The following is a 17,511-nucleotide window of genomic DNA, read 5'->3' on the forward strand; positions in this document are numbered from 1 at the left end:
CTCATGAAATTATCAGCCCTGAAGGAAGAGGGTCTCCTCCTCTCTCACACAAATATGAGAGTGCAGCCTACCACAACCAATCTCAGTTCTCTAAAGAAAGTGTAGCTGGCTAAGTGCAGCCCCAGAGGAAGGGAAGGCTCCAAATGCCACCATGATTCCATCAGGTGTGCAAGTTCTCGTCTGCTTTTAATTCCCACAGACTGCACTGGCTGCAGAAGTCACTTCTGTTTAAGAAAATGGGAAAATGCACCCTGGGCTTAATTTCTTTATATTTTTTCTAATTGTAAAATGAAGATAATAACAAGGTATGACTTGGACAATTCATTAATTAGGTTTAATTATCTCCTTTTGCTTTTTAAAATGGAAAGGTCTCTCCAGAATCTGAGTACTGTTGTTGCTCTCAATTTTTTTACAACAGCAATAATACAAATCAATCACAGGTACTAAGACTACCTTTTTTTCTGACACTGTGGGTTTTCTAATCTGAAATATACTTCACTCACAGAAATAAAATGTCAATGAAAACAATGTTTAAAATTCTCAGTTCAAGAAATCTAGTTTCAAATGAAATATTGTCTGGAAGATTTTTTTGAAGAGTAAAAAAAAACGTAATTCAAGCTTATTTGAGGTAGGAATCCAAAACAGAATCTGATTATATGATACCTCTATGAATTCAACTTTTACCTGCAGAATATGCATCTTTATCATCAGAAAGTAGTTGAAAACCATTTAAGAAACACAAGGTGCATAAAAGGGTAACATCTCTCCTGTATGCATGGACATACAGACCTAATAGCATTTAATAATATTATTTCTCCTACATGCATTTACAACCTTCAGGACACACCCTTAAATACTATTGATATTTCACTCCTGTTTTCATGAACCACTTTGCTTCCACTTACCTCAAGTGTACCTACTTGCAAGACATGCTTAAAAATACTTCTGGCTGCAGTGTAACAGGGTAGTGGGAATATATGGACAACTGGGATTACTTCCCTAGAAACTATCTATTCTCCTACATAAATACGAGTATAAATTGCTTTTTTTTCTAACAAAGGAAAAGGGGTTTTATGACTCACTTGAAAAGAAACCCTTGTTGTAAACTCACAACTAAGTGTTGTTGAATTTTATGGCTAGGGAATAAGTTTTGTTCTGAGACTCAGCTCATAGAAAAGTTGTACAGAACCAACACAGACAGAAGAGCTGAATTCCTTCATGCTGATTTCCCCCAGCACACACATCCTGTGCTCAAGGCAGAGGGTTTTATTCATGTCCAGCAATGCATGTGAGGCAGGACTGTGGGGCTCAGGGGAGGGAATTTGACTAGTTACTCACTGGAACTCAGCTGAAGGGAGAATCTTTGCCTGTGGGGAACAGACAGGTTTCTGGTTATTCATTTTAAATGAGATGAAGAGCATATGGCATCAACTCAGAATAAAACTGGTGGGTACATCCTCTCATTTTTTAGAATAATATTTACTAGTAAGTAAATCCTACTCTCTTCGGGTCTGAATCTTCTTCCTAAACTGGAGCCAGGAGTACATTGAGAGGAATTCTATGCAAGTTGATGGTGTTATTGACATTAAGCAGTGTTAGTGGAAAGAAGCTCTCTTTTCTCTGGGGATATTTTCTACATCTCCTCTTGTTAGTGAGAATAGTGTGGTTGTTTGCTAGAAATTAGTTGATTACACTCTCTCATTTTTCCTCATTAGGCAAAAGATGAAAATGCTCTGTTTCTTAATTCCTGGTATGTTCTACTAGATACTCCTGAGAAAACGGACAGCTCATGAACAATTTCCATTAATGTAACAGTGCATTTTATTCTTGTTGGTAAAGGTTACTAGCAAGCTGGTTTATGTCCTCTGTATGTGTGCTCTCCCTTGTAATTACTTCTTTGCTTTTTATAGTTCCATCTTTGCTGGGTTATTAGATTGTTTGCATAGTTTTTTCTTGGTTTAGAAATGCAAAATCATGAATCATGTTGTCAAAGAATGAATCCTGCTGATAGAGTCTTTTTCTGGTAGATTCCTTTGAGCCATATTCACAACACTGCCCAGAAAATAAGTTTCCAGCAAATTGCCTAGAGTGTGTAATTAGGCAGATTGGTGTCTTTGGGAACAAGTGATTCAGCTTTTCACCTGTGTCAGGCAGCTAACTAATAAAAATCCCTATCTGTTAACACTGATAATGCTAATGATACGAAGAAAGGAGTGAGCAGACCTCTGCTTCAGAACTGCTCAGCAGGCACCTCCATCCACTCTGAATTCAGAACATCAAGTCCTGTCCTGAGGACCAACAGTGGATGAGCTCTCCTTTGCCCTACTCTGACTAGCAGAGAAGAGCCTTGCCCAGAAAATCTGGAAACCTGAGACCTAGGGTTGCTTACCCAGCACAAAATTGAACCACTGCTTGTCGTTCTCTGGAGACTGCTCCAGCCTCCAGGGGAGAAGAGGATAATGGTAAGATCATTCCACAGGCCTTCCAGTCAGACTTGGCTTAAAGAGAGCAGTGCAAAATTCACAGGGAAAGGCAAAAGGAACTGCAGCGAAGCAGAGTGCTCATGTGGTAGTCCTCCCACTCCTCACACAGATCTCTGGGTACATATTCAGTAGGGGACTGTGCCTGGATCCGTGAAGGGGAGAGCAGGGACAAGGGAGATAGAAGTTTAGGGGAATAGGAAATAAAGAAGACACATTTGCCATGATACAGAAAAAAAAAAGTCTTTATCAGAACAAAAAACAGGTCTTCCCCTTAAGAAGCTTCACAACAAGGTTGCTTTCACCTCCCTGGTTGTTGTGGAAGCCACAGTCTTGGCCAGGGATGACAGGTTTTCTGTGAGAAGCTCTTTGCAGAGCTGGAGCTTGGCAGTCAGACCCTCGGGCAGCTGGCCACAGACACCTGTGTCAGACCTGGAAGGCACTGCAGGCATTGCTTCTGCTTGGGGGTCTAAGTATCAGCCCTGCAGGAGCAGCACTGCTGTCCTCAGCCTCTGAAAGTACCCAGGCATTTCTCACCATCCTATATTGCACCACCTACACGCTTAGTTCTAATTTATCACTTTTTTATTATTATTCTCATAATAATTTTCATAAGGAATATATCTGAGAGTTAAAAATTAACTCAAATTACAGCCAAGATGAGTAGTTATTCATTGGAGGTATCGTGCATTTATGAATATTCCTAAGAGCATTTTAAACAAAGAATCAGATAAAATTTATTGCCTCTGTTTATTATTTAAATTAAAATTTTTCTCAAATATAATTTTATCACCCGGGCCATATAAGACAAAAATATTTTTTAAAAATAATTTCTACAAAAAAGACTTTTCCTCTTTTATCAAGAAATTAAATTAGATTTATTAATGAACATCCATTTATTCTAATACCTGTTCTACATTTATTTCACTATTAAAAAATTACAGTTAATATTTTTAAAGCAAACTACATCTGTACTTACTCTATTGATACTAACAAAGAAGGAAAGTTACACATGAATGACTGAAAGTGGTGGGAAAAAACACACCAAAGCAGTAAATGAAATTGACTGTAAAATGCAGTTAATTGTTTCTCCTGGGAAGGATAAAAACCATGTGAGAGATTACACAGAAAGTCACACTACAATTTCTTCACAAGCCATTGGAGTTCAATACAGCAGTTAGAGGCATTTTATTGCAGCATTGCAGGAAGAAGATATTTAACATCCTTCAGCATGCTTGGACTGCAGGTGACTTGCTGAATTTCAAGATTAATGGTAAATAAACCATTTTCTCCTTGGCATTTTCAAACGTGTCCTTGAAACCTAAACACCTTTCTGCTATTTGCACTCAGCAGAGATCATGGATACCTAAGAAATTGGTGGTTTAGGATAGCTTTATAATTAGGCTCAAACTGAAAGTCTAAATACATCAGTATTAAATCTGCACTGCTGTGCAGGAGTTCAAACTGTGCAAAATATAAAAATTATCATATATTTAAAAGGAATATATAAACTGGAAGTCCTGCTTGATTTTAAGACATTAAAATTCATGTTTTCATTTTTTTCCCTACAACTACGACTGCTTGGAACTTCATAGCTTTATTAAAAGTACCCCTATCAAAAGTGTTGGCAGTATCAACTCTGCTCTCTGAAAATAAGAAATGAGAGGGTCAAGACTTGGCAACAATCCCAGACTTCCAATAAGAGAAATGTACTTATTAAACTCGGGTTTCAAAGAGAAAAATACAAGACTTATTTCAACTCGGTTAAAAAGTTCCAAGAAAACTGAGATAAACTCAGAGAATACAGCCGTGCTCATGGCTGACTTCTTCCAGGCTGCCAGAAGGCTGCAGTGAGTAGCTGAGCTTTAGGAAATGAAGCTGGTGGAAGTGACCAGCATGGCCAGTGTGGTGCTGGCTGGTAAGCACTGCTGAAACTCTGAACACATCACTGAGGCCATCCTAAAAACTTCTTTGCTGCTCAAAAGATATGGATGATGGGAACAGTGTTATTAACAAAACTCAATAGAAAAGAAGGGGAGAAAAGCTTAAATTCACATATAAAATTCCTGTGATGTGTAAAGTGCTTTCTAATGCATTTATTCCAGATTGACATTACTGCATGGAAGCAGGGTTTTTTACTTCTGGTTTCTAGATCTGAGGAGAAAGAAATACTGTGTGTGCTGCAAATGATACATTGCTTTATTTTAGGCACTTTAGTCACTGAGATGCAACGTGTTTTAATACAATTCTGCCTAGCAACATGTTGAGAACTTACTGTCCACACGAGAGTCTGCCAACATAATAAGGAAGAAATCATCATCTTTTAGCTATACCTATGTATGGGAATGTTAGCATAAGTTGGTTTGCTTTGACTAGTTTACTAAAAATAACACTTTTTTTCCCAGAGAAAAGTTCAGCTACTGGATTAGTCAAAGGGATAAAAATGTGCTGGTAGTACCAGGGCAATTACAAGCAAAGTTTAACAAGCAGTTGTTATCATGATGTATTTCTATAATAGAATGTTAGGCAGGACAGGTCCTGTCAGCTCAGACATACACATATCTGTTTGATTTTTCCACAGGATGAAGAGATTGTAAAAGCACAGTGTCAAGTTTTAGTAACAGCTCTGTGAACCATAAGACTGAAGCAATTAATTTAGCATAAATTATATGTTACATTAAAGATGACTGCAAACACAGCACAGTTAGATTTTACATGTGCTTTCAAGAGAGACCAGGCACCTCAGTCATCCTTTTCCTTTTCCACTACTCCCCATAATTCATTTTTGGTATTACTACCTATATTCTTGGAGTTTGTGTTTGTGTAAACAATGGTAAAGAATTTTTATGTGTCACATAATTTTTTCTGCTGTTTTCAGGTACATAAGCATGCAATGGTCTCAAAGGGACCATCTGTAGGAGTAAGTATTTGCTCATGACAAAGCTAGTGATAGCAATAAGAATTAATTCTTATTCAAAACTTATCAACAGATCTCAGTGTTCTACAGGGAATGTCTTTGTAAGAATATGGCATGTGTACAATTTGCATTTTGTGAAGTATCACCATTTTCTTCAAAGAATGTTCCATTGCTTAGTAGATCTAATTAAAATTGTCTTACTATTTAATCAAAACTTTCTTTACTGAAATTTCAACTAATTATTTCTCACATTGTCACTTTTGGCTAATGAGAACAATTCTGTTCTTCTACACAATGCTAGAAAGAAAGTTGTAACATTTCTTAGCTGTGGAAAACCCCCTACTATTTCTAATTGCAGACCTAGACAAATTATCACAACAGTTAATTACTGAATTCTCCACAATTCGATTGCACTTCCTATTGAGAAATCTCTGAGTGCCTGGAAAATGTTCACATGCTTAATGTAAATAACCTGACATGCCATGGATGACTGTGAGCCTCATCCTGTGAAGGATGATCAGTAACATGACTGCTGATAGTCCCCTTTCCTCAACACAAAACCTTCCTACAAAGGTGTGTAGCATCAGGGCTTATTCAACAGAGAAATTAAAAGAAACAGCATATATATTTTATTTCTTTAAAATATAAATTCAACACAAAGCACTGAACATGTCTCACTGGAGATGTTGATATATGATTGAATGTTGCAATATGTACAGCTTTTGTACATTTATTATCATGGCCTTCATATTACAGGTCAACAGCAAAGAAAGATGAAAATGGGGGAGTCTGAGTAGACAGCCTATCCTCCTATAAAAGGCCTGGGATTCCTTCTTTCCTGTACTTTTTTAGAATAGGGAAGATTGAAAGGTGTCCCTGTATGAAGTGCTCCTGGACTTTATTTAGAGTCTAAGTGATCTTTCAGGCAGAACCAGGCCTTAAGGAGTATGATTTACAAATCCCAATTGACTGAGAATGAAGGAACTCCCTGTGACTATAATCAAGTGTTATTTAACTGGTTTTTCTTAGTAGAAAGAGAATCTGAGTCTAGGATAACTTAATTTCTGTCACTTCCATCAGTTTCATATCCCCCATTCTTTCATCAAAAACAAGATCAGCACAAAATTATGCCCCCAAAAAATGTGCTTAAGTCACACTTTTACACTGGACAAAAAAAAATGGCACAAGGAAATGATCATTAAGTCTACATTTCTGGTGTTTGACTTCTAAAATAGTCAATCTTCCCTTTTGTTAATTATAAGGAGATAGAGCTGGCAGTCATTGCTATTTCCTGTAATAACTATTTTGTCTGTTTCCTTTAATTTCCTCAATTCAGTTTCCTAAATTTTGCCCAGAATAATACCTTAAAAAGCACATTAATGAAATGCCTCATTAGCTGCTGTGTTTTGTTACTTCTGCCTTGGTTATGTTACTTAGAATTCAAAGTACAGAAACAGCAGTAGACCAGCAACTATGAAAGACTTTGAAAGGTTCTGCATGAAGGCACTCTAAGAATTCAGCTCTGAAACTGCAACCTCTTCTTGTGACCATAACTGTTATGTTAGCAGCACTTGACCAGAAAATGACATCAGCTGTTTGTTTTTCCACTGAATTTAAGTATTTTTAGATCAGTTTAAAATACACACATGAAAACAACATGTCAGTAGTAATCAGGAATACAGTTTTAGCTGACTGAACCATAGAATTGTAGTTTAGAATAACCAAAATGACCTTATTTTCTAAAAAAAGCATGCTTTCTGGTTTACAGAAACTTGCAAAGCATGGGTAGTTTTAACTTTTTTTTTATTAATCTTTTCAATGCCCTGTAATAAACTTGACAGTAAAAGCACTGTGAAGAAATGCATTGCTTTAAATATGTTTCTCTTAGTGGAGATTATGTTGAACAAATAGATATGGAAATATAATATTTTTCCACTTTATAAAGAAAGTGTGATTTCTATAAAGAAAATATTTACTGTTAGATTTCATGTGTTTTTCTTCTTCTTCATCTTGAGAGGACTTTCATTACGAGACAAGAAGCTTGGGTTCTTGCTTAAATTATCACATTGTCTTTTTATAAAATTGTCTTCAGACAACAGTACATAATATCATACAAAACTTTTGTCAACTTGTAATTATATACTTGCAAAGATTTAAAGAGCAATGCTCTTTCTAGGAATCCCACCGATTATTTCAACAAGCTTAACTGTTGTAGAGATGTGTAAGTTATTTTAAGAACAAAAACAATCTCTTACTTGGTCCTCAAAGGAGATTGCCTGGGCCACGTCTCTGGGAAATCCATCAATCACTATCCCCTCTTCATCAGGGATCTGCATTAATCGCTGCTTTATCTCAGTTATGGTTGTTTCCTTTCACAGAGAAAATGAGTTAGTTATTTAATATCGTAAAAGAAGTTTTCTTGATGGTGCACATTACTACAAGATGTATAAACCCTTGGAAGTAAATATGAACATAGGAAACACTGTACCTGAGGGGCCAGTTCTCCAGTAGTAATTATTTTGGCAATCAGGCTCCATTTTCTATTGCTGCTTGTGCTGTGGATTTTCTTCCTTAACAATTCACCAACTGATATGTAGTTAAATCCATAACGTTCTGCTATTTTCAAACTCTGTGTTCCTTTACCACTTCCTGGGCCACCTAGTGTGAATCATAAGCAAAACATTAAATTAACCTTTTATCAGAAGTACCCAGTCACAGGTGAAATCTTTGCTATCGACAGCAATTTTCCAAGCATTATTAGAGTAAATCTCACAGTTGCATGACCTGTTACCAACCACGTGTCTCATTGACTGGATCATAAACATAACAATTTGCAAAATGAAATTTAAAAAAAGAACACAAATACATTTGTGAAATAAAAATAAGTACTCTTTGATGCTGACCTCATTCAAAAGCCATTCATGGAATGGAGTTTTTCTTGATCCACAGTAGAGAAGCAGACAAATGAACTATTCCCTTCTTAAACTCTATTAATTCAGAGCCAGAGCCAGATAGTCTGAAGTGTATTCATGTCAGAAAGAATCATACTTGGTTAAATAAGCCAGTTAAATCAATGAACTAGTAATGAAATGGAACTAATAAAATCGGCTCCTAAATATGCTTGCAAAAGCTTCTGAGGTTTCCTGTTTTTAAAATAAAAAAAATGTAAAAAAAATTAAATAATCATCTGAGATGTTTCTATAGTGATTTGGTATAAGGACTTTTGTTGAACCATACAATATCAGCTTTTGGTATTGATGCTTGAAGCATCTGACAGAGAAGAAATTAGGTTCAGCTTGCTAGACAACTTGAAGAATAAAGTGACCCTTCAATATACACAGCACAGGCTGGATGGGTATCAAAATCACAGAAAACAGCTACATTACATAGCAGGGAAAGCTGCAGGGAAGGTGAGCTGGACAGCAGCAGCAAGAATGCATGTAAAACAGTCAGACCATGTCTGAACTAAAAGGACATGTTCTGATGTGATGAGCAGAGAATGTGGAATCCAGTATGTAAAACCAAGGAATTGTTTTCATAAAAAGAAATGTTTATGTATAGAAAAATGTACGGTACTGAAGAGTATAACAAAGCAAAACCAAACCAAATGTTTTGATAATAATTCCCAATCCTGAGTAGCTATAGTTTGGGGAATTCTTTGTGAGAACACTGAATTTTATTTCACCAGAAAAAGATTTAAGATTTATTAAAAAATATACATTTTCTATGAATTTAAAAAATACAGCAAAGCAATGAAAGTAAATCTGAATACACTGAGCTTCTTGCTAGTAATCATGTAACTCTTTTTATATAATCTGTATTATTCCCATAAATAGCTTTTAAGCATTTTTATAATCGGTACAGTTCTCGCTGCAGGATAAACTTAACAGTGTTTGTACATGTATGCTTAGGGCACGCTCTGTGTAACCAGGCTCCAACCTGCACCCCAAAAACATTGTCACAGAGCTTTCAGTGTCACCAGCAGTCACTTGGAACTCTCTGTGCCCCAATGTTGCGATGCTGATGCTGCACCTGCCCTTTGGAACTCAGACCAGGAGCCATTTCAAGTGCACAGAGAAATGTGCCTCGTTACCATGTTCCCATACCCTGCCCACAGCTTAGTTATGCCTCTGGGGAAAAAAAAATAAAAAATTATCATTTTATCATTATCCAATTAGTTTAAGTAATGTTTCTACAAGCATTTATCTGTAACATCCACTTAGACAACACAGCTATGGATGTTCATAGAACACATAAAAAATGAAAGAAAAACTGTATCTCATACAGTAAGATCACAACTGAAAAATGTTTTTCTCTCATTCTGTTAGTTCACTTGGTGTTTCTGTTGTAAAAAGACAGAAGTTGCTCTCTTCTTTCAGCAAACTGTGTAAGGTTATACAGCTATTCTTCCATTTCAGTAATTCCAGGTGATCTAGATGGGCTTAGTTTTTTGAGCTTGGACTCTTTCTTTCATAGCCAGCTTAGCTAGGTATCCTTTGTTAGAATAAAGAATGTTCCCCTTCTGCAGGTACACAAACCTCTGATACTGTAGGAATCATCTTCTCCACTGAAGTGGCTATAAAGCACTTCTGATCCAGTTCCCCCTGCTCAGCCTTCCCCATGACAAATGCATTTCACCAAATCTTACAAGTTTGGAACAGACTGCGTTGCACCCAGCAACAAAAGAAAAGCATATAAGTAATGTGCAGAAAATTAGAAAAATTGGAAACAAAGAAAATAGCACTCGTGTGCAACACACAAAAGATACAAGATACAAAAGAGATACAGAAGGTGCTAGAAAATCAGAACTGATACTTGATAAAACATCAGTCTGTAAAAGCATAAAATAGCTGAAAAAAAACCCCTGTTTGAAACAAGTAGATAGGCTTCACACTCCTGTTAGGGAGAGCTTTACTTTGCCAGTAAAGAGAAAAAAATAATAAAAAAAAAATTAAAAATAAAAAAAAACAACAACAACAACAAAATCAAGCAAAACCAAGTGTAGCTCAGCAATTCTTTCAATCTGAATTGCAATCAGAAAATAGCTAATAAAGTATTTGATTTAATATTCATAAACTTCCCACACATTTTTTTTTAACAATCCAAACACATCCCAAACACATAATCCAAATCAATCCAAACACATAATATCAAGATGGTATTATCTGTTTACAGTCTGAGGGGAAACATTCAAGTAACAAAATAAGGGAAAAGTAATAGGACAAAATTACTTCCCCCAGCAGATCATAATTTATTGAACTGACTCGTTGATAAATCACACTGACAAACTGTTCACAAGAAAGGAAAATCAAATCACTTTTGCTTTTTTTTTTCCTTTCTACTTATTCTGAAATACATTACTCAAGGAAAGTATGATTATTTTATATATTTCTAGAAGATGTCTAGACTAGGGAACACGTGTTGCATCTAAAATTACGTTTGCTAACAGGTTTCAGGTTAAGATTTATGTGCCCGAAACGTGTTATTAAAGCAGCTGTTTCAATCTAATTTTGTTCATTATTTCAATTTTGCATATATTGTTGTAAATTCATAATAAATTCATCTAATAATAAAATTTCTGAAAATACTTCTGACTTTAAAATCTGTTTACTAGATTTAACAAATGAATAGGCAGCTGCCTGCTGACAGCACAATATTTGATCTAGCCCTTGCACTTTGATCTCAAAAGGGAAGTTTATTCTTTTAATATTAAGTAATATATTTAAGAAAGTGCAACTTAAAAACATATTCCACTAAAGCGCTAACGACACTAGATAATTAATATTTTAAGATCTCTATATTCAAGCTATATTAATTATACAAATGTGTTTCTTAAAAGTATATTAAGAGGCACATTTTTAAACACAGTCTCATTTACTAGTGTTACAATGCCTTAGAAACTTAATTTTTCCAGTGATTCAGATGCATGCCCTCCTGGCTGGTTCCATTTGATTTTTCTAAAATCCTGTCGTACACTCACTATGTAGCTTTATAGTTTCATCTTTCACCAGAGGTTTCTTCTGCAAACCCAGAAAAAGAACAAAGCCCCCACCTCTGTAAGTGAGTTCTCTTCAGCCCTAGAGCTACCTGGTTCATTATAAGGATGATAGATTTCATAAAGCAAAGAAGTTGTAAAAACCTTTATGGAAGCATTAAAAAGATCTTGAGCTAATGCATTAATAAAGAAAAGTTCACTGAATATGCGAAGCAGAAGACAGGTCTTTAACTTCATTTCAGTCTCTAATGGTGGCTGTGACCAGCACCACCTGAGCAAGGCAGGATGATTAGGTACCACTAATTAGACAGAAATACATTACTTATCTGAATTTTTTTGGTTGGTATTTTATGCAAACTGAAAATATGCAACACATTTCTTTTTGTGGGCAATATCTCCGGAAATGAACAGTATACTTTTATGATTTTTTTCTCTTTTATTCAGTTACTCTATCCAACATGTGCTTTCTCAACAGAAAGTTGAATTTGGGAGAAATTGTCTTGATACTATACAAAAATGGACAATGGCTGCTAAGCTACAGATAGTATTGTGTTTCTATCAGATCACACTGCAATAGATTCAGAGAAACTCAGTGGGAATATAAACCTGAAATAGCCTTTGCAGAATGTTTACAACGTTCCCTATATAAATGGGAGAAAAGAAAAGCTCTGTAAAATCCACGGTCTGTTCACTGCATGCTGGTGTTCAAGGATTTCACTTCAAATACACCTGCACTCGGTTCCAGAGGTGAAAGCCGATCTCTCTTTATCTCACTTAAATCAAACCTTCATTCATCACTCTACTGCAATTGAGCTACATAGATTTCGATGCATTAAGAGCCTTCTGTGGTCACTAAAAAGGAGCCAGTTATTCTCCTTTATGAAAAGAAAGGGTAGCTAATTAATTAAAATGAAAGAAAGGTATGTGTTATTTCTCCATCTAATTGCAATCTTCACAATTCAGCAATACATAGAGATTTGCATGTTGAAATCTGTAATCCTGAAACAAAAGATTAAGAAAATTCAAATGCCTTGAGCAACTGCTTTAGCATACCACAGATACTTTTAAAAATGCCTGATCTTCTGTTTTCAATCTACTCCAATATCTTATGCCTGAGAGCTGCTGGATGCAGAACCTAGAGGACATGCTGTTCCTAGAGTTTCCACTCTGTAGTACAGAGAAGACATTTCAGTTCCCCTTTATTTTACTACATTAATTCTCTGTTATGGAAGCAGTATCTCTCTTTAATATGAGTAAAGCTTTATTGGCTAAAAAAAAAAATATATGTAATTCTCAATCACCTGGCACCTGTGCTGTAACTCTTTAAGCCATCCAGAGCATCAGACAACCAGGTTTGGTGGTAAAATTTCTGAAGACAACTATTTAGATGATAAAGAAACTGATGCAAAGAACATAAATTCAAGAACAGAAAAAAATACTGATTTATGCTTAACCTGCAGCTATTTTTTAATAACCTATACTTGTCTGAGGATGGAAAGTATGAGCTGCTTAGAAAAAACACTAAACAGCTCACAAGAAAGAACTTTGGGAGAGAGCACAATTAACTAATGTGAACTGAGTGCTCACTCTCTGTGAAGGTGGAACAGGATTCATTTGCCAAATGGACCTGGGGATTAATTTACCAATGCAATGAACTAGTGACTGTGTATTCTCACTCCAGCTGGACATACCAGTCATTTGACAAGAGTCTAAGTGTAGAGGACAACAGTTCCCTGTCACCTTTTTGAGCTGGCTTACACAACATTTTAAAATCCCCTCTTCGTGATCAGCTTTGAGTATATGTGAGTGTTTTAGTTCAATGCAGAGCATGCTTTGGAAGAGCACTTTGATTCACATGGTGCTGCTGCCTTGAAATGCATGAACCAGGTTTAGATAAGATGAAATCAAACTGGCAGATGTGCTCATAAGCAAATCATGAGCTCTCCAGCTGCTAAGAGGCATCCAGTCTACAGAACATGAGTGCAGGTGCTCGCTACGACCCCTAAAATTCTTACAGTTGGGATGTTATCCCAGCACTTACAATTTCACACTCTTAATTGGCTTGCACCACTTGCTATGGCAGATGGAAAAATTGTATTTAAATTCATATAAGCATTCAGTGTATTTGCAGTGCAAATCAAAAGGCAAAGTAGCAGAGATAAAATCTTGTCCAAATGACTTCCTTCATACCTATAACAAGGATAATTTTTGGTCGAGGTCTTGCAGGGTCAAACACATCATACTCCTCAATTAGCTCAGCAGTTTCAGAAAGGTCAGTGTCACTTTCTATGGAAAACTGTTGGATCGGAGGCAGTCGGTCGTAGCGTCGGTATGGGAAGTTAGAGTTATCAGGCATCACTGTAAAATAGTTAGATAAACTGGGAATTGTGGAAATAGACAGAAAACTGAAAATCTGTTCTGTACACAGATTTACATAAGTATCATCCATAAAGTATAAACAGCTCATAATTTTACACTGTGTTTGCTATTGCTATATTAATTTTTTTGGCCTCTATTTAACAGATTTATTAAATCACAACCTCCCAGAGTCAGTTTTCTCTGGTGTTTCTTTACAAGCACATCAGGTTTTCTGTGAACATCTGCCCATAGCACCCAGAGTTCAGCAGGGTCCTCTGAGAAGAAAATCTTTATATTGTGCAGATAATCTCTCCTATTAAGCAGGACTCTTTTAGTGATACATGTTGTACACAGAGATAGAGACAGTATTCTTGCTGATTATTGTAATGAAATGTTGGAGCAAGGAAAAATAACTATGGCAACTGAAAGATGAGCTAATTACTCTTTGTTAACATTACAAATAAAATAATTAAAGGTATTGGTATGACATCTGCTTATATTTTTATGAGATGCACTTTTTTTCTAGGAGTTTATAATTTACATTTTATTTAGTAAATTAGCATACAGCTCCAATGTAAATTAGAGAAAATATATAATGTAACCATACTGAAGTTGGTTGTGTATGTCATCCATAAGGACCAAATGAAAACACAAACCAAGTTGTGTCAGATCTGCCCCTATCTTTGCAAATGTTTTAGGTAGGATATGAGAAATCTCTCCACTGATGTGTTAAACATTTATACAGCAAACATCATTTGGCTGGAAAGTGATCACAATTTCCTCTCCTGCCTAGCATCCATTACAGCAGGAGAAAAACAAATGCCAAAAAGCATGGAAACAGAATTCTTGACTCCTTTGCCTACAGATAAACAGAATGAGGCATAATCTGCTATGGAAGTATGTATAAAATAATTCAGTAGTGGATGCAAAACCACACACAGTTGAAGAAATAGAATAATTTTAAAATTTAATACATTACCATTCCTGAAAAAAGACCTCCGGGATTGTCCTCCATTGAGTGGAGGCAGGGTCTTCTTTTCTGGGCTGACAAAAGTGTCCCATTTCACTTTTTCTGGCCCTCCAAGCTCTTTTACTTTCTGCAAACAGCTTTCCAAATATTCAATCGGGTCATCAGGTTTGTAACACATTAATCCATTCAACAGACTCTGAAATGTAAGATCAAAAGTATAGACTATAATGATAGATGCCAGGGAAAATCAAGCACCTTTACTTTATATTTTACTTTGCACAGAGAAACACCACATTCCTTGATATTCAGACCCTCTATTGCAAGCCAATGTGTAAAAGTGAAGCCTGCAAAAAATCAAATTATTTTGGTTTGCCAATGTCATAAAAATTACTTGGAAAGGAAGCTTATGGCTATGTCTTTATAGTTGCCTGTTTGCAACTAAATAAAATAAAACCCAAAAATAGCAAAAAAAAACCCCTCTACATTTTTCTTAGAACTGCCACTGGCAAGTGTACACAGAGCAATGTGCAAGCTAGAGAGCCCCAAAATTTACATATTCTTTGTAGTCTTTGACATCACTAAAATGTATCTTTTCCTTAAAAACCACTGCACCCACAAGTATCTCATCCATATTCTTGTCAACACTTACACAAGCAATGAAAAGAGGATTTTTAAAAATCACGATAAATACTCAAATATCATATTGATCAGTATTGGGAAAACAAAAAAACCCCACAACCCCAGAATTCATAGGTGCTTCCTGATTTAATTGATCACAGATTCCAAGCCATTAGAAACCCCTTTTCTACAGTATTAATTCTTCACTCATCATACTCGGGAGCATTGTGGGGGATGTGAAAGAAAGACTGCCAGGCCCTCTTCTGACACATTTCCTGACAAAGTGATACATAAGTCATCATCTCACCTCTCCGTGAGACTGCTGCATCCAACCTTCCCTTAACATTACATGTCTTTCAGGATGATTTCTGGTTTTATTGATTTTCCTAATTTTTGTGTGAATAAACTTGAGGGTCATAGTTGGCATTAACAGTAAACATAAATAGCTCCAATTCAAGATTTGATCAGTTGTTATCTACAGTTTATACAGTATGAGTATTTATACACATTTGAGCCTATAACATAGGATATAATTTCTATGCATCTGTGCCCTTACTATAGTACTTAACTGATCATAGCAATTAACAGTGTGTTTCTGCAGATGTGCACCAATTTTTTTAAATCTCTCGTCAAGCTTTGAGCCTCGACAGACCAGTTTTGTCTGCATCTCTTGTTAAACCATTCACATTCTAGCTGTGTAATTAAAACATTAGCATGCTCCGTGTCCTGCAATTTTCAAATATATAGAAAAAACGTCTAGCTTCAGCACGGACAAGGGAAAATACATATGTGTGTGTGTGTGTTATATACAGATGACAGGATGTCTGATCCGGAGGGTGGGGAAATCCACGTTGCACACAGAAGTAATTATCAGCCATTAGCAGGTAACTTGTAGGAAGCTGAACAAAATCTCACTAGACAGTTGAGGTTTTTTTCTTCCCCCCGACCGATGCAATATGCCCCTCTCCCGCATTCCTCGGCGCTGCTTTGCCCTGCGGACAGCCAAGTTCGCTCCCCGCCGGCAGCGGAGGGCGGAGGGGCGCGGCCGCGGGGCTCCGCAGGTGGGCGGCGGGCAGCGCTGCCCCGGCCCCGCGCCGCCAGCGCCCACCGGGCCGGGCCGCTTCCCGCGCCGGCCGCAGCCTCCGGCCGCTCCGTCCTTCCAGCCACCTTCAGCCCTGCCCGCCGCGGGGTCCCAGCGCGGAGCATCCCCCGACGGGGCGGAAAACGCCTCCCCCCTGCGCTTCGCCTACCTCGAAAAGCTGCGGGATCTCCCTGCGGGCCAGATACTCCTTGGCCTCTCCGGCGCTCATTCCGCCAGCCGGGGCCGGGGGCGCCGGCGGGGCGGGTGGGCAGTCCGAGCCCCGCGCTCGGCTCGGCGCGGCGGTGCAATGCGGGAGCCTCGGCGAGGCTTCCGCGGGCGGAGGGAGGCAGGAGGGAGGCAGCCGCCCGCCTCCCCGTGCCCGCTGCGCGGAGGGAGCGAGAGAGAGAGCACGCTTTCCCCCGGCGGGGAGCGAGAGCGTGCGCACGCTGCCGGGGAAAGTTTCGGGGGGTGCCTGCGGTGAGGCGCCGAGCGGAGGCGGTGAGGGGCTGTGCCTGGCGCCGAGCCGCGGGCAGGCTGCCCCGGCAGCGAGCGGACCGGCTCCCCCGGCTGCGCACCGGGGTAGCGCAGAGCTGCTGGGAGCCTCCCGGTGTAACGCGGTCTCTGCCCTTGGCACGGTGTTAGGGAGTCTTGAGGAGCGAGACGTTTCATACGCTTCGGGCTGGCAGAAAGCCGCGAGCTAGGATCAGTCATAAGCGTCTGTGATCGGCGACTCACAGGAAGAGATCAGAAATGGTCTCTGGTCTAGCCTTCTGCTCAAGGCAAGGGAAGCTCTTGAGGTCAGACCGTGTTGCCCAGGGCTTTATTCGGTTTCTCCTTGCAAAACCTTCGAGGGTGGCGACTGCAGAGCCTCTCTGTGCACCCCATGCTTGTCTGGCATCGACATGAAGAAGGGTTTTCTCCTATTCAGTTATCATCTCCCATGTCTCAATTAGTTCCTTGTTCACCATAGTGAAGAGCCTTGGAGAGATGCTATTATGTACCTTCTAAGTCTGCCACAAGGCTGAACAAGCCCAGCTCCTTCTGTTTATCTTCAAGACCAAGTGCTCTCCATCCCTTACCATCTTTGTGGCT

General features: G+C 38.2%; 1 protein-coding gene across 1 annotated transcript in view; it reads right to left on the reverse strand.

Moving 5' to 3' along the window:
- AK5 (adenylate kinase 5) overlaps nucleotides 1-16,648 on the reverse strand; it is an 82,095-nt gene extending 65,447 nt beyond the window's left edge. Inside the window, exons 1-5 of the mRNA XM_062497338.1 lie at nucleotides 16,589-16,648; nucleotides 14,730-14,916; nucleotides 13,583-13,750; nucleotides 7,886-8,055; nucleotides 7,653-7,766 (exon numbers count right to left, since the gene is read on the reverse strand). Of these exons, the coding sequence (XP_062353322.1) occupies nucleotides 7,653-7,766; nucleotides 7,886-8,055; nucleotides 13,583-13,750; nucleotides 14,730-14,916; nucleotides 16,589-16,648 (699 nt within the window). The remainder of the gene's footprint in view (nucleotides 1-7,652; nucleotides 7,767-7,885; nucleotides 8,056-13,582; nucleotides 13,751-14,729; nucleotides 14,917-16,588) is intronic.
- Nucleotides 16,649-17,511: the final 863 nt, after the last annotated feature.

This window comes from Cinclus cinclus, chromosome 8, assembly GCF_963662255.1.
Source record: "Cinclus cinclus chromosome 8, bCinCin1.1, whole genome shotgun sequence".
Classification (NCBI taxonomy): Eukaryota; Metazoa; Chordata; class Aves; order Passeriformes; family Cinclidae; genus Cinclus; species Cinclus cinclus.